This window comes from Mustelus asterias, chromosome 9 (genome assembly GCF_964213995.1).
Source record: "Mustelus asterias chromosome 9, sMusAst1.hap1.1, whole genome shotgun sequence".
Classification (NCBI taxonomy): Eukaryota; Metazoa; Chordata; class Chondrichthyes; order Carcharhiniformes; family Triakidae; genus Mustelus; species Mustelus asterias.
In genome coordinates this window covers 30,618,468-30,644,031 of record NC_135809.1, presented here as the reverse complement: position 1 = coordinate 30,644,031, position 25,564 = coordinate 30,618,468, and the positions used below count along the sequence as shown (strand labels likewise).

General features: G+C 40.3%; 1 protein-coding gene across 1 annotated transcript in view; it reads right to left on the bottom strand.

Moving 5' to 3' along the window:
* samtor (S-adenosylmethionine sensor upstream of mTORC1) overlaps nucleotides 1–25,564 on the bottom strand; it is a 117,571-nt gene that overhangs the window by 46,051 nt on the left and 45,956 nt on the right. Inside the window, exon 3 of the mRNA XM_078219893.1 lies at nucleotides 10,595–10,774. Coding sequence (XP_078076019.1) covers nucleotides 10,595–10,774 — 180 coding nt within the window. The remainder of the gene's footprint in view (nucleotides 1–10,594; nucleotides 10,775–25,564) is intronic.

The window sequence follows — 25,564 nt, the reverse complement described above, 5'->3', positions numbered from 1 at the left end:
ATCTAGACCTTGATATTGTACACTATACACTTATTCATAAAACCCAGTTGTTATTGCTCATTTCTATGGATTCATCAACCTGCAACTTTGAGCCTCTTTGTTTATCCACACCTTCCAGTGTCTTTCAATTGAATATGTACTAACATTCCTTATTTATCTTACCAAATTGCATCACCTCCCACTTCTCTGAATTAAATTGCCTCCGGCATCTTCCTATTCTGCCAACTAACGTCATTCTGAATTATTTCACAGTGCATCTCAATGTTTGTCAAACCCCCTTCTGATTTTATGGTGGAGGGACACAAAATATTGGGGATATTCACTGATGATTGCACAACATTCTGTACTATTTGAAACTCTTCAAATACTGCTACAGTTTATGTCCATATGCAGCAAGATCTGGACAACATTCAGGCTTAGGCTGATAAGTGGCAAGTAACATTCACATCACATGTGCTGCATCAGAGGACTAAGATCTCACACTATATATGTTTTTAATAAATATATCTTCATCGCTAAGTTCTAAAATTTAAAATGGCTGATGCCATGCCTGTCTGTGACCTTGAACAAAAACAGCTACCATAGCAAAATTGCAGAAGCTTGTGCCACTTTATCTCTGAAGAGACATTAGTGACCCCCACTGTGGGTTGCAGAGGCCTAATTCAAAGAGAACTATACAAAGTCCACCTGCATTTCATAAACCAGGCCTGTCCTGGAGGACAAATGACTCTACAAACTTCCTTTCAAGTCTTAATGGGTGGAATATTTAAGCATCTCGGGAACCCAGATGAGGGGATACACAGCCTTTGTTGAGGACGCTGTGAAGAGGTGGAAGTCATGTGATATGGAATCCTCCAGCTTGTGTAACCAGTAATATTGCCTTGTTATACCAGAAAAAAAAACTCAGTCTGCCATTTTTCCCATCTATAAGCAGCAGCAAAGAGGTCTTGCCCATGTTGACTACTTGGTCCCATCTGCACTGTTTTTCTACTGGAAATTCTGTACCATCGCTACGAGATGGATTTATCTCTGCGTGCCTATTTCATCATGTGAAGTCAACTCCAATAGATAAGGGCTTTCATTTTGCTGGATTAAACTCATGGTCATTTTCCTTCATCTAGGCCTCGATGCCATACACTATACCCTTATTCATAAAACTCAATTGTTATTGCTCACTTTTATGGATTTATCAACCTGTAACTTTGAACCTCTCCAATAGAATGGTGAATTATACAGCATCAGTTCCCAGCCTGTCAACCTCTGTGAAGGACAACCTCATTGTACTTTGATTCTGGACTCACATGAAATAATAATTATTTTCTCTGTGGTCTTGACCGTGTAAATCTCTCTCTATATCCCTTTTTACTGTATGAGTGCACAGGGGGCTACATAGCAGCCCACCCTGTGTTTTGTGTGTGTGCAAATAAACTAACACTGAATTCAATCTATTTCGAGATTGCTGTAGGGATACTAATAGGAAATTGAATCACACCAAAACCGAGGGGGTGGAAAGCATGCCATTGCTCATTAAGAGGGAAGCAAATCAAAGTACCATTCTGTTTACGGATGGATGGAGAGAGGAGAAATCAAGGCTGTTTAAATTAATCTCCCCACCCCACCTCCCAATCTATAACATGTGCAATGACCATCTCAAACAAAAGAAAATCTAACCACCTCCCGTATTGTTTCAATGACATTACCAAATTCCCAAATATCAACATTTTGGAGGTTATCATTGACCAAAGATTGAACTGGATCAGTCATATAAGTGTACTGCGGCTACAAGAGAAGGACAGAGAATGGGAATTCTACAATTAGTAACTCCTGACTCTCCAAAGCTTGTCCACCATTACATGGCACAAATCAGCAGTGTGATGGAATACTTTCCACTTGCCTGGATGAGCACAGCTCAAGTACATCATCATCGGGGACAAAGCAGTCTGCTTGATTGGCACCCCATCCACCACCTTCAGCAGTGACTCCCCCCACCACTGATGCACTGGAGCAGCAGTATGTACCATCTACAAGATGCAACTCATCAAGCTTCCTTTGACAACATCATCCAAACCCGCAATCTCTACCACTTGGAAGGAGAAGGGTAGCAGAGACATGGGAACACCACCACCTGCAAGTTCCCCTCCAAACCGCACATCATCCTGACCTGGAATTATATTGCCTATGTTGGAACAGAAGTCACAGGTTAAAAAACTGGAACTTCCTTTCTAAAGCACTGTAGGTATATCTACACCACATAGGTTGCAGTAGTTCAAGGCGGCAACTCACCACCACCTTCAACAAATGCTGGCCTAGCCAGCGATGCCCGTATCTTGTGAAAGAATAAATAAATCAGCAAATTTTTATATTGCACTGCCCATGCCCAAATCAAAATCACATACGTACACACACTAGCTCATTAAGAAAAAATGAGTGGATGTAGTAGGTACGTCAATTCCAACCCGACTCCAAACTGAGCAGCACCCATTAGTTATAGCCCTTGGTTTCCTGAACACCAACCAGTTTTTGATCCACCCTGCCACATTTTCTCTCACCGTACTTTCGACTTTGGTTGCTAGCCTCCTGTGAGAGAGTTTACTGAACATCTTCTGAAAACTGAAACATCATTACATTATTTCCTTTATTTAAATAGTCATTTCCTTTCAAGACAGACTTGATTACATTTGCCAAATACAATTTGCCATTAAAAAGTCTCTGCTGAACATCTGACAACATGCCAAGCAATAATTTGATCTTGAGCTATGGGTTAGAAGGGTGGTTTGTTATCACTATCACACTGTCATATTTGATAGGATAATGGTAGAAAAGGAAACAAAATTCAACTGCAAGGTCATTTATGACCTCCTCCTGACTTAGGGTTTAGCTCTAAGCATTTTCCTGTAATGGTAATTAAGAAATCTAGCCTATAGTTTACAAATGTATTCTTTTCTGTCTTCTTGGACAAAGCTTTACACAGTTGCAATTCAATCTTCAAGCACAGATTGCATATCTGAAAGGGACTTAAAATTCTCTATTAGCTCCACTTTGAATTATTTCAAAACCCTAGAGTTCATCTAATCAGGACCCAGCAACATAACCACCTTGAATTCTGTTAACATTTTCACAACCAATTTCTTCTCTTTTGTTACCTTGTCCAAGGAAGCAGAAAAGAATAAACTGGTAAACTATAGTTAATGTGGGATCATTGAGAGAAAATAACCAACTTCCTCTCTATGTTATCTGCATCCATTTTTCCACTGCCTTCTGTTTTTCCCTTCCACCGTCCTTTGTAACAATTAACAGATAACATTTAATTAGCATCTCCATCATACCTTTATCCTCCACAATTTTCCTCCATCTTTGAAAAGTTTTCCTTCCAATTTGTCATTTAATTTGAATACATGTACAAAAACCCTCTCTCCATATTATTTGTTGGCTTTCTCCATATTTCCTCTGGCTTTTCTAAACTCTGTTTTCATCTCGCTTTCTATATTCCTTGCGATTTTCTTTCACATTGTTGACCCTAGTTATATGACTAGCCTTCCTTTCAAGTTTAATCTATTTACCTGGGAAACTTTACTTTTTACTAAATTTATCGATTGCACATTCGACCTAGCTAATATTGGAAGATTTGCCACTGTTGATCCATCTTTCTTTTTCACTAAGTTTTCTGCCCAGTTAATTTGGGCAGATCTCTTCTTTCTCACTGAACAATCTTCTCCACTCCTGCTCTCTCATCTTTGAATCCTAATTGTTCATATCTATTTTCACATTGAGTCTATGTTATAGTCACTTTTCCCAGTTACTCCTCAGCAAACAGTGACCCAAGGTGGCTGCACAATAGCTATCACTTTTAGGCTACTCAATGAAAATTAAACAGCTAGTTCTCAAATGCAGACTAATTTTTTTTAAATTTAGTAATAAGTGTCACATGTAGGCTTACATTAACACTGCAATTACGTTACTGTGAAATTCCCCCATTCGTCATACTCCGGCGCCTGTTCGGGTACACTGAGGGAGAATTTAGCATGGCCAATGCACCTAAGCAGGAAGTCTTTTGGACCGTGGGAGGAAACCGTAGCACCCGGAGGAAACTCACGCAGACTCTGCACAGACAGTGACCCAAGCCGGGAATGGAACCCAGGTCCCCGGTGCTGTGAGACAGCACTGCTAGCCACTGCGTCATCGTGCCACCCATAGTTATGTGTATACACACACAGACACCTGGGAGAGGGAGTGCAGATAACAGCAGAGTGTTCATGATTTCATAGAATGATACAATACAGAAGGTAGGTATTCTGCCTATCGTGTCCTGGCGCTATCCAATGAATCCCATTCCCTGATTCTTTCCCCATAGCTCTGTACTTTTTCCTTCAAGTATTTATCCAGTTCCCTTTTGAAAGGTACTATTGTATCTTCTTCCACTACCCTTTCATGCACTGCATTCCAAATCATTATGACATGCTGTGTAAAAAAAAATCCTCATGCTGTCTCAAGTTCTTTGCCAATCATATCTGCTTTGAACTGCAGTAGTTCAATCTTGGAATTTTTCTTTGTGGCTCAGCATGTGCTTTGAATTTCTGCCTGAAATTTAATTATGACTATGTTTGCAAGTTGTTCATCATTTTGAATAAGGCCAACTTTTGGATTGTTATAGAATCCTGCTTTGCAAAAACAGACAATGTTATATTCCTACTGAACAAAACTAACAGCCAAACAGTGTGGCGCACCATCGTATTTGTTAAATTAATGGATGTCCTGATAAATAGCATTCATATCCTGGCAGCTCCTTTCAGTGCATAGTATGCCTCATTAGAATGTCAGCTCTTTGCCTGTCAAGTTGAATCACCACTAAAGATTACGCATGGCAATGCTCAAGTGCCAACACAGCAAGCAGCATTGTAGCGAGACTTGTTTCTGTTAGACCACATACTGCATAGTGCAGAAAGATGGCACATAGTCAAAGCAGCGGTGCTTGGACTGACAATGCTAGCTGCGTACAAAGTTGGTCATTTAGTTAGCTGTGTTCTAATTATTACTGCTTTGGTATTTTTAAAAATCTGTTTTGATTTTCACAAGGGTAAAAGGCAAAGCTATTTTCGCCAGGTTGATGGGAAATCTGTTGGGACAAGGGAAGCTGTGTGTTCAGAGACGATTCCTAGGAAAACAATGCACGTATACAACAGATATCACAATATTAATTCTGTTCAGTAAAGCATTTAAAGCCTGCTTAGCAAATTATAAATCTTGAACTTAAATTTGAATAATAATATGTTTACGAGCTTGAAACAATCTTGGGCTGTGGGCCAAGTGCTGGCAGATGGGATTTGGTGGGAGTTCAGGAGTTTCTAATGTGTCAGTGCAGACTTGATGGGCTGAAGGGCCTCTTCTGCACTATATAATTCTGAGGCCTCCAAAACCTAAACTGCTCATAATATTTTAGTTAATTATGCTGGCAGTGGTAAGTCATGAAAAAAGTCTCTAGTCTTTCATACTTGTCTCTTTCTGTTTCACTTTTCACTTCCTTTTTAGTTTTGTTTAGCTCTTCTGCACTTGTGTTTCTCTTCTCAATTTCTGATTCTTTAACTCTGTCCTTCACTTCCATTTCTTGCTGTCTCCTTCATTCTCATGTGTCTGCTCCATTCTCTTTTCAGTTCTATCCCATTGTCTTTCTGCGTTTTGCCTCTTCAGCAGTTTTCTTTCCCTACATGGTGCAGCACTGCAGCTGCTGTATTGGGAGGAGCAAGAAGCAGATGAGGATGCAGGTAATCAAAAAAACAACATTAGAGCTCGAAATTGATCAAGTGCAATGGGATGAAAGTTAACACCAGTGAATTAATTTAGCATAAAAGTTCATCATAATGGGGTTCAGAAGTTCATAAAAGATATAGGAGCAGAATTAGGCCATTCGGCCCATCGAGTCTGCTCTGCCATTCAATCATGGCGGATATGCTCCTCATCCCCATTTTCCTGCCTTCTCCCAATAACCCTTCAGCCTATTACCAATTAAAAATCTGTCTAACTCCTCAAATTTACTCACTGTTCCAGCATCCACCGCACTTTATGTCACAAAGGTTGGTGGAATTGCAGATAACGATGGGGGCCGGAGGATACAGCAGGATTTAGAGACTTGGGCAGAGAGGTGGCAAATGGAGTTTAATCCAGACAAATGTGAGGTAATGCATTTTGGAAGGTCTAATACAAATGGGAAATATACAGTAAATGGCAGAACCTTTAAGAGTGTTGATAGGCAGAGGGATCTGGGTGTACAAGTACACAGGTCACTGAAAGTGGCAACGCAGGTGGAGAAGTTAGTCAAGACGACATACGGCATGCTTGCCTTCATTGGCCAGGGCACCGAGCTTAAAAATTGGCAAGTTATGTTGTAGCTTTATAGAACCTTCGTTAGGCCGCACTTGGAATATAGTGTTCAATTCTGGTCGCCACACTACCAGAAGAATGGGGAGGCTTTGGAGAGGGCACTGAAAAGATTTACCAGGATGTTGCCTGATATGGAGGGCATTAGCTATGAGAAGAGGTTGGAGAAACTTCGTTTGTTCTCACTGAAACGATGGAGGTTGAGGGTGACCTGATAGAAGTTCACAAGATTATGAGGGGCATGGACAGAGTGGATAGTCAGAAGCTTTTTCCCAGGGTGGAAGAGTCAATTAAAGGGGGGCATAGGTTTAAGGTGCAAGGGGCAAGGTTTAAAGGAGATGTACGAGGCATTTTTCTTTTATACAGAGGGTGGTGTGTGCCTGGAACTCATTGCTGGGGCAAGTCGTGGAAGCAACTATGACAATGGCTTTTAAAGGGTGTCTGGACAAATACCTGAACAGGGTGGGAATAGAGGGATATGGTCCCCGGGAGGGTAGGGGGTTTTAGTTCAGTTGGGCAGCATGGTCGGTGTAGGCTTGGAGGACCGAAGGGCCTGTTCCTGTGCTGTAATTTTCTTTGTTCTTAGCGAATTCCACAGATTCATAACCTTTTGGGAGAAGTAGTTGCTCCTCAACTCTGTTTTAAATTTACTATCCCTTATCCTAAGACTATGACCTCTCATCCTAGAATGCCCCACTCTACTTTATCCATACCTTTTACCATCTTACATGCCTCAATATGATCTCCCTTCATTCTTCTAAATTCCAGAGTATAGGCCTAAGCTAGGGTTACAGCTTTGTGATTCTGTATATGGAGTCAATATGAAATAAAAGTAAATTAAGACAATACATTACTAAGTGTAAATGCGAAGTGATGCAATAAATGCGAAGTGATGCATTTTGGTAGAACTATGTAGGGAGGAGCTATACGATAAATGGCAGAACCATAAAGAGTGTAGATACGCAGAGGGACCTGGGGGTGCAAGTCCACAGATCCTTGAAGGTGATGTCACAGGTGGAGAAGGTGGTGAAGAAGGCATATGGCATGCTTGCCTTTATAGGACGGGGCATAGAGTATAAAAGTTGGGGTCTGATGTTGCAGATGTATAGAACGTTGGTTCGGCCGCATTTGGAATACTGCGTCCAGTTCTGGTCGCCACACTACCAGAAGGACGTGGAAGCTTTGGAGAGAGTACAGAGGAGGTTTACCAGGATGTTGCCTGGTATGGAGGGGCTTAGTTATGAGGAGAGATTGGGTAAACTGGGGTTGTTCTCCCTGGAAAGACGGAGGATGAGGGGAGACTTAATAGAGGTGTATAAAATTATGAAAGGCATAGATAGGGTGAACGGTGGGAAGCTTTTCCCCAGGTCGGTGATGACGTTCACGAGGGGTCATAGGTTCAAGGTGAAGTGGGGGGAGGTTTAACACAGATATCAGAAGGACATATTTTACACAGACGGTGGTGGGGGCCTGGAATGCGCTGCCAGGCAAGGTGGTGGAGGCGGACACACTGGGAACGTTTAACACTTATCTAGATAGCCATATGAACGGAGTGGGAATGGAGGGATACAAAAGAATGGTCTAGTTTGGACCAGGGAGCGGCACGGGCTTGGAGGGCCGAAGGGTCTGTTTCTGTGCTGTATTGTTCTTTGTTAAGTGTTAGAGTTGGTGCCAGTCAAACCAAGAACATTTGGATATATTTTGTGTAGACATACATTATATAACATAATGCAGTAATTTATTTTCCTGTTAGTTGCAAGTGTCCCATATGCCTTTTTCACCACCCACTAATATGCCCACAGATCTCTGAAAGCAGAAGGGCATGTTAGTAGGGTGGTGAAAATGGCATGTGGGACACTTGCCTTCATCAATCGAAACATAGATTATAAAAGCAGGGAAGTCATGTATCAAACTTTGATGAGGCCACAGTTAGAGTAATGTGAGCAGTTCTGGTTGCCACATTATCAGAAGGATGTGATTGCACGGGAGGGGGTGCAAAGGAGATTTACTAGGATGCTGTATGGGATGGAACATTTAAGTTATGAAGAGAGGTTGGAGAGGCTTGGGTTGTTTTCATTGGAGCAGAGAAGACTTAGGGGCGACCTGATCAAGGTGTACAAGATTATGAGAGTCATGGGCAGAGTGGATAAGGAGCAGCTGTCCCCCTTAGTTGAAGGGTCAGTCACGAGGGGACATAGGTTCAAGGTGAGGGGCAGGAGGTTTTGGAGGGATGTGAGGAAAAACGTTTTTACCTGGTGGGTGGTGAAGGTCTGGAATGCACTGCTAGGAGGGGAGTCAAGGTGGATTTCCTCACATCCTTTAAAAAGTATCTGGATGGGCACTTGGCACGTCATAACATTCAGGGCTATGGGCCAAGTGCTAGCAGATGGGATTAGGTGGGAGTTCAGGTGTTTCTAATGTGTTGGTGTGGACTCAATGGGCCGAAGGGTCTCTTCTGTGCTGTATGATTCTATGATTCTATTTCCTCCAAAATCTCTATTCAAAGTCAGCTCTCTGGAAATGGTTAACATTAAACATTTACCCCGTATTTGTAATATATGGAATAGGATCAACTGTAAGACTGCAATCATGAGAAGGCACTATCTCAGGACTTACAATATAAGCAAATGATAGAATGTTAATATGATCTGCTTCCTTCTGAAAGTTCATATGTTTTCCACTCCAGGAGACATATATTTGAAGCATTTATAACAGTGGGAGTAAACAAATTGTGAGTGGCAAACAATCTGTATGGATATTGAATAAATCCATTATACAATAAATACAAGAATATTGGTTTAATCCCTTTAGTTATCAGTCTTCCTCACAAGCATAGCTTAAACTCAATATACAAAGCTCTCCACCTACATACTCATTGATTTTTTTTTGTTTTTGTGAACTCAATTCAAAAATAAGCCTGACCACACTTACGGTCTGTCATTTAATGTATAAACTGACGTAATTTCAGGATTGAAAATTCCAACTTCCTCCTGAAATATCCAAATACATTTGATGTATTGCACATATTATCTGGGGATTTTAAAACAGTAACTTGAAATGATCATAATTCATATTTATAAATGTTTCATATTAGGATACAAATGTTTGCTATGAATTGATTTAGCCAAACATGAGGGTTTATGATTGGCGTAATGAAAAAAATGCACTACTGCTGAAACCTGCAAGACTACATTTAACGGTTATTATTACAATAATGTATTCATTATTGGGGGTGGTGGTGGCATCATGGTATTGTTACTGGACTAATAAACAGGGTTAATGCTTAGGGGACCCAAGTTCAAATCCCATTCTGGTAGATGGTGGGATTTGAATTCAATAAAATCTGAAAATAAAAGTCTGATAACCATGAAAGCATTGTTGATTGTTGTAAAAACCCATCTGGTTCACTAATATCCTTTACGGAAGGAAATCTGCCACCCTTGCCTGGTCTGGCCTACATATGACTCCAGACCCACAGCAATGTGGTTGACTCTTAACTGACCTTTGAAATGGCCTAGCGTTCAATTCAAGGGCAATTAGGGATGGGCAATAAATGCAATAAATGTCCACATCCCCTGAACCAACAAAAAAAATGTTTTTGGTATTTTGGTTATTTCTACCACGTACATCACTGCATCAAAGTCAGTGAACTACCTTACACACTATTATACATTCCATCTGGCCATTGTCTCATTTTTTTCTTTTCAGAACAGATTGGAGCCAATTTGATTCAAATCAACCATCAATTTTGATTTACAGTATATTATGCATGCATATTTTATCAGATTATGTAGATTTTCACTTAAATACAATGGAGCCAAGGTTCCCAACTATGAGTTCTTATTGCGTATTGTTTCACTTTGCTTGTCAACCTTAGCAAAAGTGCCGATGATAGAATACATGGAACACCTCTTTGTTCTCAGTCCTACTTTGCCAGAAATAAAAGAGGAAAATACACTCCTAATCAGACTGCCCAAGATTAATAATTCTCACATTCTTCAACTATATTCTGAAGCAATTTTTAATTTTAACAAACCTTTAAGTGTGAGATTACATAATTATGACCCCATCTGTTTCACACCATCTTTAACACAGATTACATAAGCGAATGCCATTCCAATAGATGTTTAACCCATTTTATTTCAGCAATGTCTCAAATTATCAGAATCTTAGCAGAATACCATTGCATTTTGAACAAATGAAGTCTGCTGATGTCACCTACTTTGTAATGGAAGCATCCAGGCTTGTTAATATACCATTCGATGCAGAATGATCATCTTTCCTGTCAGATGTTTGTGCATTGAAGGTTGGAGTAGCCATGGCAATAGCAAGCCTGGCCCTTTTCTCATCTTTTTCAAGTACTCTCTTCATTCCACCATTCAGAAAATATTCTTGACAAACACTATAAAAGGAAGAACATCTGGTCAGCCGCAAGAAACAATATGCAAAATGTTTATACATAAAGCTATGTTCTCTGCATCTGCAAAAACAATCGTAGCATGCGTTATGAACTTTTATTGAGGCTTACTAATACGCTCCTGCATTTGGCAGTTGTCAAATACCTTCCAGGCAAAACAATGTGACCTCATGTCAATTTTGACTGCTGTTAATTCCAGGTATCTCTATTGCTTTCTTTCACTGGAGGGAGGGAGAAAAAAAAAACAAGAGAATGTCATCTTGGAATCCATAGTGGTAGTGAACGTTCCCAATTATTCACTGCTCATAGTATATCACTTATTTGATTTCCATCTCCTTCAGTGAGAGAAAGCAAGCTTGCAGATATAATACTGTGAAAATTAAAAGCGAAAAAGGAAAGGACAAAGAGAGACAGATAAACAAAGACAAGAGAGAAATGGACAAATAAAGAGAGCCAAAAGCATTTATTCATGCCACTTCAAACCTCTCAAATGTTTTTTCAAATGTATGGACTAATTTCCAATTTGTTCCAATGTCCCAAATTTTGAAATATCTCCTCCTTAAATAGCAAAGTTGCATTCTACCAGACACTAGTTCAATTATGTCAAGTATCAACATCTTTTATGTTCCTATATGTGGTCTGTGGTTGTTCCATTGCTGTTATTATGAACGCACAAATGTTAGAACCAGAAGTGAGGGACATGTGCCTTCAAACTTGAACCAGAACTGAACAATGCAGAAAGAGGGGCAGAATCCTAAAATGATAGTTAAGTGATTTTGAAGCAAAATCAGGAAGCATCCCATCCCCTGCACAAGGGGTAATGGGAATCTGTGACTCACATTCCCCAAAAGTCTGAGTATGTTGCATCAAAACCCAAGATCTCCTGTTTGAGAGCAATCTAAAACATGTGTATACAGATAATTGCAGCTGTTCACAAACTGCTCAGGTCCATCAGTAGGCTCCAAGTCAATGCTCTTAATCTCTTTTTAAAATATGATGGTTTTATATCTGTAACAGAATTACATGTGAAGCGTGACAATTAAACAGAAGACTTATATTGCTCATGATAAGCCATGAATATGGTGATTGTATAACAATTAAGTGATATGCGCTGCAAGGAACAATAATTAGGGTCCAGTGATTTACTTTACTACTCCAGTTGTAGTTATTCAATAACTAACAAAGAATTAATTAGTTAGAATATTCACATCCTAATAGCTTAGGCGATATAATTGGTTTCTCAAACACAAAACTTAAAATGCAGGTGACGTCATTAGCCAGCTCTGCTGAAAAGTTTTCATAATATAAGTACCTCATAAGTCAGCTTCTTAGGAAAATTAGAAGAAAATCATTTCACAATTATAACGTCTTGTATTTTGCTACCGGCAGTGAACAAATGGTGCTTGCTGTTCACTATACTTACAGTGGCCCACAGACTTTTAATGGGTTTTGTATGGCAACTTACAGAAGTTAGAAAACACTTCACGGAGGCACCTCCACAAAAGGATCTGGACCTGTAAGAACAGGTCAAGCAACAGTTCACCTGTTCAACTAGATTGAAAAATCCTAACAGAGACATGCTAGACAGAATTTAATGGGCCTGGCAAGGGTCTTGCTTACCAGTCAGAGATCCAGTTGGTTGTTTGGGGTGGGTGGGGGGGCATAGGAAGCCCTTCAATTCCATGAGGGAGGTATAATGGTACATCAGGCCTTCATTGGGATTTAGGATCCTGCTGGTGGAAATCCCACCTGTCTCTCAGTTATAGACAGTGACAGCTGCTGGCAATGCAGACCCCACAGGCCCAAGATTAGCCCAGGCCAAAGATAAGTGAGGGCAAGACAGGGTTTCGGGGTTGCAGGATGGGATTTGTGGGATGGGACTTGGGAAGGTTGGAGGCAAGGGCAAGGCGACTTTCAGTATGATCACCCGCCCCAAATCCAAATCCATATCCATCAATCAGGCACAGAGTAACTGATAAATCAGGAGATGTAGGAAAGCCATATTGCTCCCATTAAGTCTCCGAGCGATCACTACATTGAGGTGAACTGAGGGATGAGAGTGTCAATTGACTCATTAATGAATCTAATTGACACCCTACAGTCAGCAGCCAGAAATGCGGTATTGTGTGCGATGTTTTCTCCATTGGTCAATCCATGTGTGTTTTCACACAATCAGCTTCACATATAATTGTTGGTTACTTGGATTTGCTGTTTTATAGCAACTTGTTCAGTGATAAGGTTAGGTAAGAGAAGCACAGCATGCACAAGATACTGAAATATATTGGATTGACTAAGTATTTAGTAGACCTGAACTTAGAAATGTTATCACTTATTTTTGGATATATTGTCTATCACAGGATCTTAAAACTGAATTATTCTTCTCAAGAGAACAGGTCTTGCCAAACAAAAACAGAGAAATGCTGGAAAATCTCAGCAGGTCTGACAGCAATGGTGTAATTTTGCCACTTGTCCACGAAATACACAACTAGGTCTCAACTTGTCCTGTACCCAGTCCTAGGTGGAACAGGGAAGTACAATCAAGTCTTCAGTTTCATATCAAACTGAGGTAAATGCATTTATTGCCTTTTTTATACTGCAGCTCACTAAATACCAGCACCAAATCACAGCTGTGTATTTCCACAAGATACTCACCAATGCACTACCATTTATTATGAGAGTATATTTTGTAGATTTTTTTGCCATATGCTATTAAGAACATTGTTTCACATTTTCTACTTTATGATTAGCTATCACTCAAATATATGGAGGTGCATATTATTGGACTGAAACTGAACATAAATAATACTAAGAGGTTATGTTCAAGTTGCTAGCCTGGGAAGTTTATGCCTCCCAAGTATAGTCGTGCAAAATGAATTGCCTGAGAAGATGGTTATAAAATTTCATAAAACACAGATCAACATGACTAAAAACTGATTTGGGCATTATTACTCAGCTGTTTGTGGGATCCTGCTGTCACAAATTGGTTGCTTCAATTCCTACACTACAACAGTGACAAACTCTTCAAAAGTACTTAATTGTCTGTAAAACACTTTGGCACATATTGGGGTTCAGAAGGGGGCTATGTAAAAATGCAAGTCTTTCAAATTCCTGAACTAACAACTTAACGCAGCACAGTCTCGAGCCAACCAGGCAATAGACTGCTTCAGACCTGGTAGTTTTTTTTAAACAAATCATTCATGGGAAGTGGGCTTCACTTGCTCGGCTCATCCCTAATTGCTCCCGAGTGTGTGCAATGAAAGTGGTTAGCACTGCGCCAGGGACCCAGGTTCAACTCCAGCCTTGGGTGACTGTCTGTGTGGAATTTGCACATTCTCCCCATATCTGCGTGGGTTTCCTCTGGGTGCTCCAGTTTCCTCCCACACTCCAAAGATGTTAGGTGGCCTTGCATTAAAAAAAAATTGCCCCTTAGTGTCGGGGACTAGCTGGATAAATACGTGGGGTTCCAGGGATAGGGCCTGAATGGGATTATTGCCAGTGAAGGCTCAATGGGCCGAATGACCTCCTTCTGTACTGTAAGGATTCTATGATTGGATTAATTAATGACATTGCTGATGGGGCCTCTAAGTAGCAATAATCATAGCATGAACAAATTTTGCATTCAGTTCAAGGGTGAGAAGAACGAGGCTAAGACTAGAATTTTAAACTTAAAGGCTGTTACAAGGTTACGAGGACAGTGCTGGCTAAAGTGAACTAGGAAATGTTAAAGGCTAGGAGAGTAAGATGCAGCAGCAGACATTTAAGGAGATATTTCATAATGCTCACAAAGATACATTCTAGTGAGAGACTCAAGAAGGATGCACCACCCTTGGTTAACCAATGAAGTGAAAGATAGTGTCAAATTGAAAGAAAAAGCATACAATACTGTAAAGATCAGTGGCAAGTCAGAATTTCAAAATCAGCAAAAATAACTAAAAAATGAGGACGAAGAATTTTAGAACACGAGAAAGGTAGCCATAAATATAAAAACAAATAGTAAGAGTTTCTAGAAGTAATTAAAAAGGAATATAAGTAAAGGGAACGTTGGTCCTCTAAGGGAAGGAGTCTGGGGAATTAATAAAGGGAAATAAGGAAATGGTGGAAGTGGTGAACAGCTATTTTGTATGCCTTCACTGTAGAAGATAGAAGTAACATTGCAGAAATACTTGTAAATCAAGAGATGGGAGGGAGAAACTTATAACAATTACAATCACCACAGTACAGTCTCGAGCCAACCAGGCAATAGAATGCTTCTGGGTAGTGAAAAAGCTATTATACTTAAAGGCTGACAAGTCCCCAGGACCTGATGGTCTCCATCCTAAAGTGTTAAAATGAGATTGATGCATTGGTTGTAGCTTTCCAAAAATGAAGCTGGAAAGATCCCATCAGATTAGAAAAGAGCGAATATAACTCCTCAATTCAAAAATGTTGGGAGGCAGAAACCGCAGTTTAGTTAGCCTAACATCGAGAAAATGCTAGCATCCAATATTGAGGAGATAGTAGGGCACCTGAAGAATCCACATGCAACCAGGAAGAGTCAATACAACTTTATAAAAGGGAAGTCACATTTAACTGATTTAGAGTTCTTAGATGAAGTAAAAGCAGAGATATCGATTTCCTAAAGGCATTTGATAAGGTGTCACATCAAAAGTTAGCGCCCCCCCCCCCCCCCCCCCCTGTTTTGAGTTGGCAAACTGTGACTAGTGGAGTGCCACAGGGATCAGTGTCGGGGCCTCAATTATTTACAATCTATATCAATGGTTTGGATGAAGAGACCAAATGCATGGTTGCTAAACTTGCTGATGACAAAGATAGTTAGGAGTAGGTTGTGAAGAGGACAGAAGATGACTGCAAAGGGGTTATAGATGGGTTAAGTGATTGGGGAAGAAAATGGCAGATGGAATATAATGTGGGAAAAGTTACCTTGCCCACTTTGGCAGAAAGGATAGAAAAGCAGCATATTATTTAAATTGAGAGAGATGGCAGAACGCTGACAAAGGGATCTGAGAATCCTGGTACATGAATCTCAAAATTGTTTGTATGCAGGTACAACAAGTGATTAGGAAAGCAAATGGCATGTTGATGCTTATTGCATGGAGGTAGGAATGTTCTGCCACAATTGTACATGGGGTTGGTGAGACCACATCTGTAGGATGGTGTAGAGTTTTGATCTTCTTCCTTAAGAAAGGATACAAATCAGAGAAGGTTCGCCCGATTGATGCCTGGGATGAAAGAGTTACCTTCTGAGGAATGATTGGACATGTCAGGCCTGTACCCACTGGAGCTTATAAGAAAGAGAGGTAATCTAATTGAAATATACAAGATCCTGGGGGGAACTAGATAGCGTGGATGTGGAGAGGGTGTTTCCTCTTATGGGGGTAGAACTAGTGGGCACAGTTTAAAAATAAGGGGTCTCCCATTTAAGATGCAGAAGAGAATAATGTTTTTCTCCGAGGATCATTGTGGAGACCATCTGGAGTTTACACGTTCTCCCGTGTCTGTGTGGGTTTCCTCCCACAGTCAAAGATGTGCGGTTAGGTCGATTAGCCATGCCAAATTGCGCCTTAGTGTCCCAGGATGCCTAGGTTAGAGGGATTAGCGGGATAAATGTGTGGGGTTATAGGGACTGGGTGGGATTGTTGTCGGTGCAGACTCGATGGGCTGAATGGCCTCCTTCTGCACTGTAGAAATTTTATGATTCTATAATTCTATGATTTAGAATTCTCATCCCCAGAGAGCAATGGAGGCAAGGTCATTGAATATTTTTAAAGCTAAATTACGCAGATTATTAATTAACAAGGCAGCTGAAAATTATTGAAACATTGTGAGGCCACAGTCAGATCAGCGATGATCTTTTCAAATTTAGATTCAAGGGGCCAAACGGCCTACTCCTATTTCTAATTCGTATAATTGCATGCTCATATAGTTAAGTGTTCGTGGACAAGGTGCCTGACTACAATAACAAAAATTCAAACAATTTTAGTAGTGGTAGCAAATAAAAACCAATTCACAATTGTTAATAGTTTCAAAATCAAGTTTTAATATAAGCCAGCCATTTTCGTGTGAATTTAAGTTATATTCATTGTAGTGAAAAGTTAAAATGCCATTTTGTGCTAACTCAGATAAGAAGCCATTTTGATATTGTTAATCTTTACAACAAACTTACTCAAAACATTATTAAAAAGCAGTCACTGACTAGCAACAGATAATTTCACTAGAAGGAAGTACCTCATTTACTCTGGTAATTGAAGGATAGGTTATTAATAATCAGTAGTTAAACAGAAGTCACTGTGTTATTTCTATATTTCTCCATTAGTTTTTCTTAAGTGCTATAACAGCTTGGAAAGAAATGGGATAAGCCTTGGACTTCTACCCTATCAGAAACACAATTATTTACAATATATATTAATGACTTGGACAAGGAAAGTGAATGAACTATTGCCAAGTTTGTGGATGACACAAAAATAGGTGGGAAGGGATGTAGCGAGGTTAACACAACAGAGGGATATAGATGAGTTAGGCGAGTAAACAAAACCTCGATAGATGGAATATAATAAAGGAAAATGTGAAATTATGCACTTTGGTAGGAAGAATAAAGGAGCTGAACATTATTTATTTAGAGAATAATTTAGAAAAAGCTGCCGCAGAGGGACTGTGGGGTCCTTGTACATAAATCACAAAAAGCTAGAATGCAATTTTCAGCAGGTAATAAGGAAGGGAAATAGAATTTTGGCCTTTATTTCAAAGGGCACAAAGTTTAAAAAAGGGAAGTATTACTAAAACTATCTAAAGCACAAGTTAGACCACATCTGGAACACTGAACATTTCTGGTCCCCTTGCTTAAGAAAAGATATACTGGCATTGGAGGCAGTCCAGAAAAGGTTTACTAAGTTGATCTCGGGTATGGGGAGATTTTCTTATGAAGAGAGGTTGAGTTTGTTGGACCGTATTCATTGGAGTTTAGAAGAACGAGAGGCATTATTGAGGAATTATTGAAACATATAGGACTTTCAGGGGGCTCGACAGGGTAGATGCCGAGAGGTTGTTTCCCTTGTGGGAGAGTCCATAGCCAGAAGGCAGACCTTAGAGTCTGAGGTCATGTACCAACCGACTCAAGAACAGCTTCTTCCCTGCTGGTGTCAGACTTTTGAATGGACTTACCTTGCATTAAGTTGATCTTTCTCTACACCCTAGCTATGACTGTAACACTACATTCTGCAATCTCTCGTTTTCTTCTCTATGAACGGTATGCTTTGTATAGCGCACAAGAAACAATACTTCACATGTTAATACATGTGACAATAATAAATCAAATCAAAGAGTAAGGGGTCACCCATTTAAGACAGATGAGGGGGAATTTCTTCTGAGGGTAGTAAATCTGTGGAATTCTTTACCACAGAAGGCTGTAGGGGATGGGTCGTTAAGAATATTTAGGGCTGATATGGACAGATTTTTAATCAGTTAGGGGGATAAGGCAGGAAAGTGGAGTGAGGATCATCACATCAAATCAGTCATGACCTCATTCAATGGCAGAGCAGACTTGATGGACTGAATAGCCTACCTTCTGCTCGTGTCTTATGGTCTGTCCTTAATTGTTGAGTGTCTATTAACTTGCAGCATTATCTGGAGCTTAGTGGGCAAAGTTTCAGAGTCCAGACCAGTTCGCATCATTAGTACCCTTTCCATGCTTGTTCAGTTAGAATCACCCACCTACTGGGGACTGGTTTATAGGAATCCTAATCTCACGGCATCTCCACATCACGAATCCTAATCCCAGTGACCAGGCCATTAGCAAACTAGACTAATCAATTAACATTACTATTGAATTGCAGAATCTGTCACCGGAGACCAAACTGGTTTGGAACTGCAATTGTTAGCCAAGTCATTTTAGATCAGTGTACCTTTGGCACACAAGTAGCCTCAGCATTATTTTTCTTCTTTTTAACATCGGTCATGGCTGATTTGAAATTCCTAAGACAAGTCATTTTGTGCTGCCCTTATAACACAGTGGATATGGTTGAAGGCATTAATATAGTGTGCAAAATTAGGGAGTGTGATCTGGCAAAGCACTTCGACACCCTGCTGTACATGCAACCTAACAGATAGCAAGCAAGGATAACACCCTGAACTTTTCACCACTAGAAAGTTAGACTGCAAATACAAATAAAATGATAAAGACCCCGAGGTTAAGAACATATTCTTACACTAGCTCCAGCACATTCTATCATATGCTGCTCTGTTTAGTGGTCCACAGAGAACAAATAGCAAGGTTTGATTCCACATCAGCATCATCTTGGACCTCTCAACATAATACCATGTAGTAGGGCATGCTGTGTACCGTGTAAGAATGCCTGATCAACATCAAGGTCTTTACCTTTATGTCACAAAGAATAGAATAATACTGTATTCAAGATTCATAGTGACAGAACAGAGGCTGAAGTAAAAACATTTGATGTTTGAAGGATTGCGATAAAACTGGGCACTTTTACAGGGAGCCATTAGAAACAATACAAAAACATTCAAAGACAATCCTGTGGCAGAAGGACAAGTGAGCAACAGCACTGTTCTGTGGCAGCATGTCGAGGGTGAGTATCGAGTAATAGTCACTGGCAAGTTTGAAAAATTCTACTTGCCATTGTGGGAGTTTGAAGTCTACCGGTTGAATGCAGAAACAATATGAATGTTCGAATAAATTCAGTAGAATTTTCAGACTGAATACAGAAGTAGAACATGAAACTTAGTCTTTATCATAGTAAAAATGTTTTTGTTGTGGGCCACACCACAAAGTTGAATCGTTGCAACATAAAAACTGCTGTTCTACTTAAACATAGTAGGCATAGGACAGACAAGGAGTTCATACAGGAAATACGAGTTTCACTCTATTTGAAGCAAAATAGTTGAAGACATCAGTTGATGGTGATTGCCTGCTATTTTTCTAGGCATGCTATCCTATAGGAGGGTGGCCACTGTTACTGCGCCCTAACAACATACATTATAAACTGCTTTCATAAACATGGGTTTACAGCTCAATAATTTCTACTAGTAACAAAAACAATTTTAGAAAGGCATATCATGTTTAAAAACCTACTGACCAAAGTCCAAGAACGACAGCTTTGCGATCTTTTAAAACAAACTGGAATGGTGAAAGGATTATCAAGGGTGGATGTAAATGATTATTTTACTTTGCTAAGCTTGCAGCATATTAACTAAACGTGAAATAAAACAAGTCTGTTGTGTGTGCTCCTAAAAAGACCATGTACCACTTATGACACCATGAATATTGTCCAAACCGTGCGGCTCCCCAATAATCTAATCAACCACAGGTAATGTCTTTCAGCACAAAAAACAATCTTTCAAGGTTATCAAATACAGTTCCAAGATTAAAATCCAATGTTATAATTCATTCGTTGATTGAGCTATGAACAGCTGCAATCCACAGATGGCACATCTGCACTCCCAGTAACGTAGGAACCAATGAATTCCATAAAGTATCTTCGTGTCCATGTCCATCATAATAATCTTAGCCACATTCCAAAATATTCATTCTCATGAAGGAATTCACCAAAGCATTACCTTTTGTGCACAATAGATTCCACTGTCTTTACCAAGAAAAATACATTTCAATTGCTGAGAAAAATTTCTTGCTTCCCATTAACATTGTGCTCAATTTATCCACCACATCAATTAACTACAGACAGTAATAGAAATACTTTCTACTGTACAAAGAATTAAAATAGACATTCTCAACTGCTGATCGATCAATCAATCTGAAGTTACATTGCAATACTTGACCGGTCTTGTTTGGTTCAGCTTCAAAGTAATCCTCACTGGATTTTCAGTAAATAACTTAGATTTACATAGCACTTTTAATGTTGTAAATCATCCCAAAACACTTCACAGGAGCTTCAGACACTGAATCAAAGGAGACAGAGGTAGGTTTTAAGGAACATCTTAAAAGAGAAAGTGGAGCTGGGAAAGTGGAGATATTTAGGAGGGAACACCAGAGTTTAGATAGTTGAGAACGGGGCGATGGTATGCAGGATGCACAAGAAAACAGAGTCCTTAGAAGAACTGTAGGTTTGAAGAAGATTAGACAGCGGCGTAGTGGACTAGTAATCCAGAGGCCCAGGCTAATGCTCTGGGGACATGGGTTCAAATCTCACCACAGCATCTGGTGAAATTTGAATTCAATTAATAAATCAGGGCTTATAAACTATCAGATAGTTGCAAGCACCCATCTGGTTTATTGTTGTCCTTTAGGGAATGAAATTTGTCATCTTTACCAATCTAGCCGACATGCAACTCCAGACCCCACAGCAATGGTTTGAAATGGTCAGTTCAAGGGAAATAGGGGATGGGCAATGTGGACACCCACTTCTCATAAAATAATAAAGATGATAGTCAGGGGTCAAAGCTACGTTGGGTGGACGGGACTTGGTCCCACCAACTGAAGTGCTGGACAAGCTCAAATTTCTGGAAGTTTGTTGATAGGATGTGAATCTTGAACTAACATTCTTTTGCTGAAACCGTAATTAAAAGTGTCCAGCACTGACCTTTGACAATCAGCTACTTGTGCACTATTTCTAACATCAGTTGGAGAAAAAGTTGCTGCAAAGTACAGAGGGCTGTTGGGAATAAACAGGGCTGGATTTCTCAGTCTCTGAGCTAGGCATCTTGCAAAACAAATGCAGCTGAAGTACTGTGGTGTGAGTGCTTTGTTGATCTTTCTCTACAACCCAGCTATGACTGTAACACTGCGTTCTGCACTCTCACAATCTGCTCAGTCACAGTGACTATTCTCTTCCAAACTCATGTCTATTTCCTCTTTACCTTTTCCACATTTTAAACAAAATACCACAAGGCACAAATTGGACTATTGTATATTTATTAGCCCACAATTCTACACTACATGGGAATAGCTCTAACAATGAGAAATCTTTCTTCTGAAAACACACTGCACTCTTCAGATTGAAAAGTTGTATTTCTTTCAATATTCCTTGATCATAAAGTGCTATTAGAAGGGGGAAGCAAAACATAATCTAGAATGAGTTGATGGTTTAAAATACAGTGTGGAGCTAAAATGCTATTGGCTCTCATGGGGAAATTAGAGACATTCTTGCAGAAGCTTAAATTTCAAATCTATGTCAATTTTCAATAGAATAGCAAGTAACTGGAATTGTTCAATAGAATACTCCAATTCATTGTAATCAAAAATTGAATATTATGCTTCTTGCATTTTGATGGCAGCTGATGGAAAATGAAGTTCTTTAGTCAGCATCATTCAAAAGGTAAAAACATGACAGCTGAAACATCCCTATCGTGATGATTTAAAGTTTTGCAAATTATTTTTTGTTCATCTAATTTTAGCTTGAATATACCAAAATATCCCCCTGGATGACTATCGGAGAGCAACAGCAGTGAGTTTAGCACTAAACATCTGTGCTTTTGGCAATTTCCCCAAAGGTTTAAACAGACTTAGTGAAGATGGCATTGAGCTTTAAGCAACAAAGACCTTCAAAGATAGGAGGGGAAAATGAAAACATAGAACATAGAACAGTACAGCACAGAACAGGCCCTTCGGCCCACGATGTTGTGCCTAGCTTTATCTGAAACCAAGATCAAGCTATTCCACTCCCTATCATCCTGGTGTGCTCCATGTACCTATCCAATAACCGCTTAAATGTTCCTAAAGTGTCTGACTCCACTATCACTGCAGGCAGTCCATTCCACACCCCAACCACTCTCTGCGTAAAGAACCTACCTCTGATATCCTTCCTATATCTCCCACCACGAACCCTATAGTTATGCCCCCTTGTAATAGCTCCATCCACTCGAGAAAATAGTCTTTGAACGTTCACTCTATCTATCCCCTTCATCATTTTATAAACCTCTATTAAGTCTCCCCTCAACCTCCTCTGCTCCAGAGAGAACAGCCCCAGCTCCCTCAACCTTTCCTCATAACACCTACCCTCCAAACCAGGCAGCATCCTGGTAAATCTCCTCTGCACTCTTTCCAGCGCTTCCACATCCTTCTTATAGTGAGGTGACCAGAATTGCACACAATATTCCAAATGTGGTCTCACCAAGGTCCTGTACAGTTGCAGCATAACCCCACGGCTCTTAAACTCCAACCCCCTGTTAATAAAAGCTAACACACTATATGCCTTCTTCACAGCTCTATCCACTTGAGTGGCAACCTTCAGAGATCTGTGGATATGGACCCCAAGATCTCTCTGTTCCTCCACAGTCTTCAGAACCCTACCTTTGACCCTGTAATCCACATTTAAATTAGTCCTACCAAAATGAATCACCTCACATTTATCAGGGTTAAACTCCATTTGCCATTTTTCAGCCCAGCTTTGCATACTATCTATGTCTCTTTACAGTCTACAACAGCTCTCCACCTCATCCACTACTCCACCAATCTTGGTGTCATCAGCAAATTTACTGATTCACCCTTCAGCCCCCTCCTCTAAGTCATTAATAAAAATCACAAATAGCAGAGGACCAAGCACTGATCCCTGTGGCACTCCGCTAGCAATCTGCCTCCAGTCCGAAAATGTTCCATCCACCACCACCCTCTGTCTTCAATCAGATAGCCAGTTACCTATCCAATCGGCCAACTTTCCCTCTATCCCACACCTCCTTACTTTCATCACAAGCCGACCATGGGGGACCTTATCAAACGCCTTACTAAAATCCATGTATATGACATCCACTATCCTACCTTCATCAACACACTTAGTTACCTCCTCAAAAAATTCAATCAAATTTGTGAGGCACGACTTGCCCTTCACGAATCCGTGCTGACTATCCCGGATTAATCCGCACCTTTCTAAATGGTCATAAATCCCATCCCTAAGGACCTTTTCCATCAATTTACCAACCACCGAAGAAAGACTAACCGGCCTATAATTACCAGGGTCATTTCTATTCCCTTTCTTAAACAAAGGAACAACATTCGCCACTCTCCAGTCCTCTGGCACCATCCCCGTGGACAGTGAGGACCCAAAGATCAAAGCCAAAGGCTCTGCAATCTCATCCCTTGCCTCCCAAAGAATCCTAGGATATATTTCATCAGGCCCAGGGGACTTATCGACCTTCAGTTTATTCAAAACTGCTAGTACATCCTCCCTCCGAACATCTACTTCCTCCAGCCCATTAGCCTTCTCTTCCTCAAAAACATGGCCCCTCTCCTTAGTGAACACTGAAGAAAAGTATTCATTCATCACCTCGCCCATCTCTACTGACTCCATACACAAGTTCCCACTACTGTCCTTGACCGGCCCTAACCTCACCCTGGTCATTCTTTTATTCCTCACATAAGAGTAAAAAGCCTTGGGGTTTTCCTTGATCCGACCCGCCAAGGACTTCTCATTCCCCCCCCTAGGTCTCCTAAACCCCTTTTTCAGCTCATTCCTTGCTAACTTGTAACCCTCAATCGAGCCATCTGAACCTTGTTTCCTCATCCCGACATAAGCTTCCCTCTTCCTTTTTGCAAGACATTCCACCTCTTTTGTGAACCATGGTTCCCTCACTCGGCCATTTCCTCCCTGCCTGACAGGGACATACCTATCAAAGACACACAGTGAAAAGTGGGGCAAGACAGAATAAGAAAAGCAACGTGAGAAGTCAAAGAAAGGGAATGGAGAAGCAGGAATTGGAGAGAGTCAAAAAAGCATGTACACAACCACCATTTGAATTTGGAAGACATGCTAATAATGTCTGAAAGTCTATTTATTTTAATCTGAAGATATAGGTGGATACAGCTGGTAATAGGAAAAATAAGCTAACGAGAAATATTGCACCAACATTAATTATTCTTCTTATAACAATACATGTTAATTTACTCCAAAGCGGAGTGAAATAGGAAACCTGATGCCAATCTTTTTACTTAGTACCACATTTATTTGCAGAATGCAGCATTATATATGTCCGTCTCCTCCCTAACCAATCCCCGGTCTCCCAGCAGTCTTTTATACTTTGAGTATTCCAAGAAGAACAACTAGTTAACACATTAACAAGTTAGCAACCCCTCAAAGGGGAATCTTTATCTGTGCTCAAGGTAATCAATCAATGCCCTTCACCTGTGTATCCTTAACTTTGATACAACATTAACAATACAGGTATGTTTCACTCAAGTAGTACGTATTACAATTAAATTGACTGCTGTATTTACCAACATTGAGTAATAATTGCATTTTAAAATCAATTTCATTGGCTGTGCAACATTTTGACACATCCTGAATATGGGAAGGGCAGAGTGAATACAAGTTTTCCTTTTCCTTGATCTAATAATTCAGATTTGCCTAATGGAAATAATTCAGAATCAGTAACTATGTACAATGGAAGTAGTTCAGGAAGTAAAAGATTTTGTGACATTAGTGATTTCGATAGTTGAAAAAGCAATAGTGGAACATAGTTATAGAATCCTACAGTGCAGAAAGAGGCCATTTGGCCCATCGAGTCTGCACCAACCACAATCCCACCCAAGCCCTATCCCCATTACCCCATGCATTTACCATAGTGTCAGGGGGACTAGCTAAGGGGTAATTTAGCATGGCCAACCAACCTAACCCGCACATCTTTGGACTGTGGGAGGAAACCGGAGCACCCGGAGGAAACCCACGCATACACGGGGAGAACATGCAAACTCTATACAGACAGCGACCGGGAATTGAACCCGGGTCCCTGGCACTGTGAGGCAGCAGTGCTAACCACTGTGCCACCCTAGTTGATATAGCAGTACAATTTGTGGATATGTAATTTTGGGTGCCC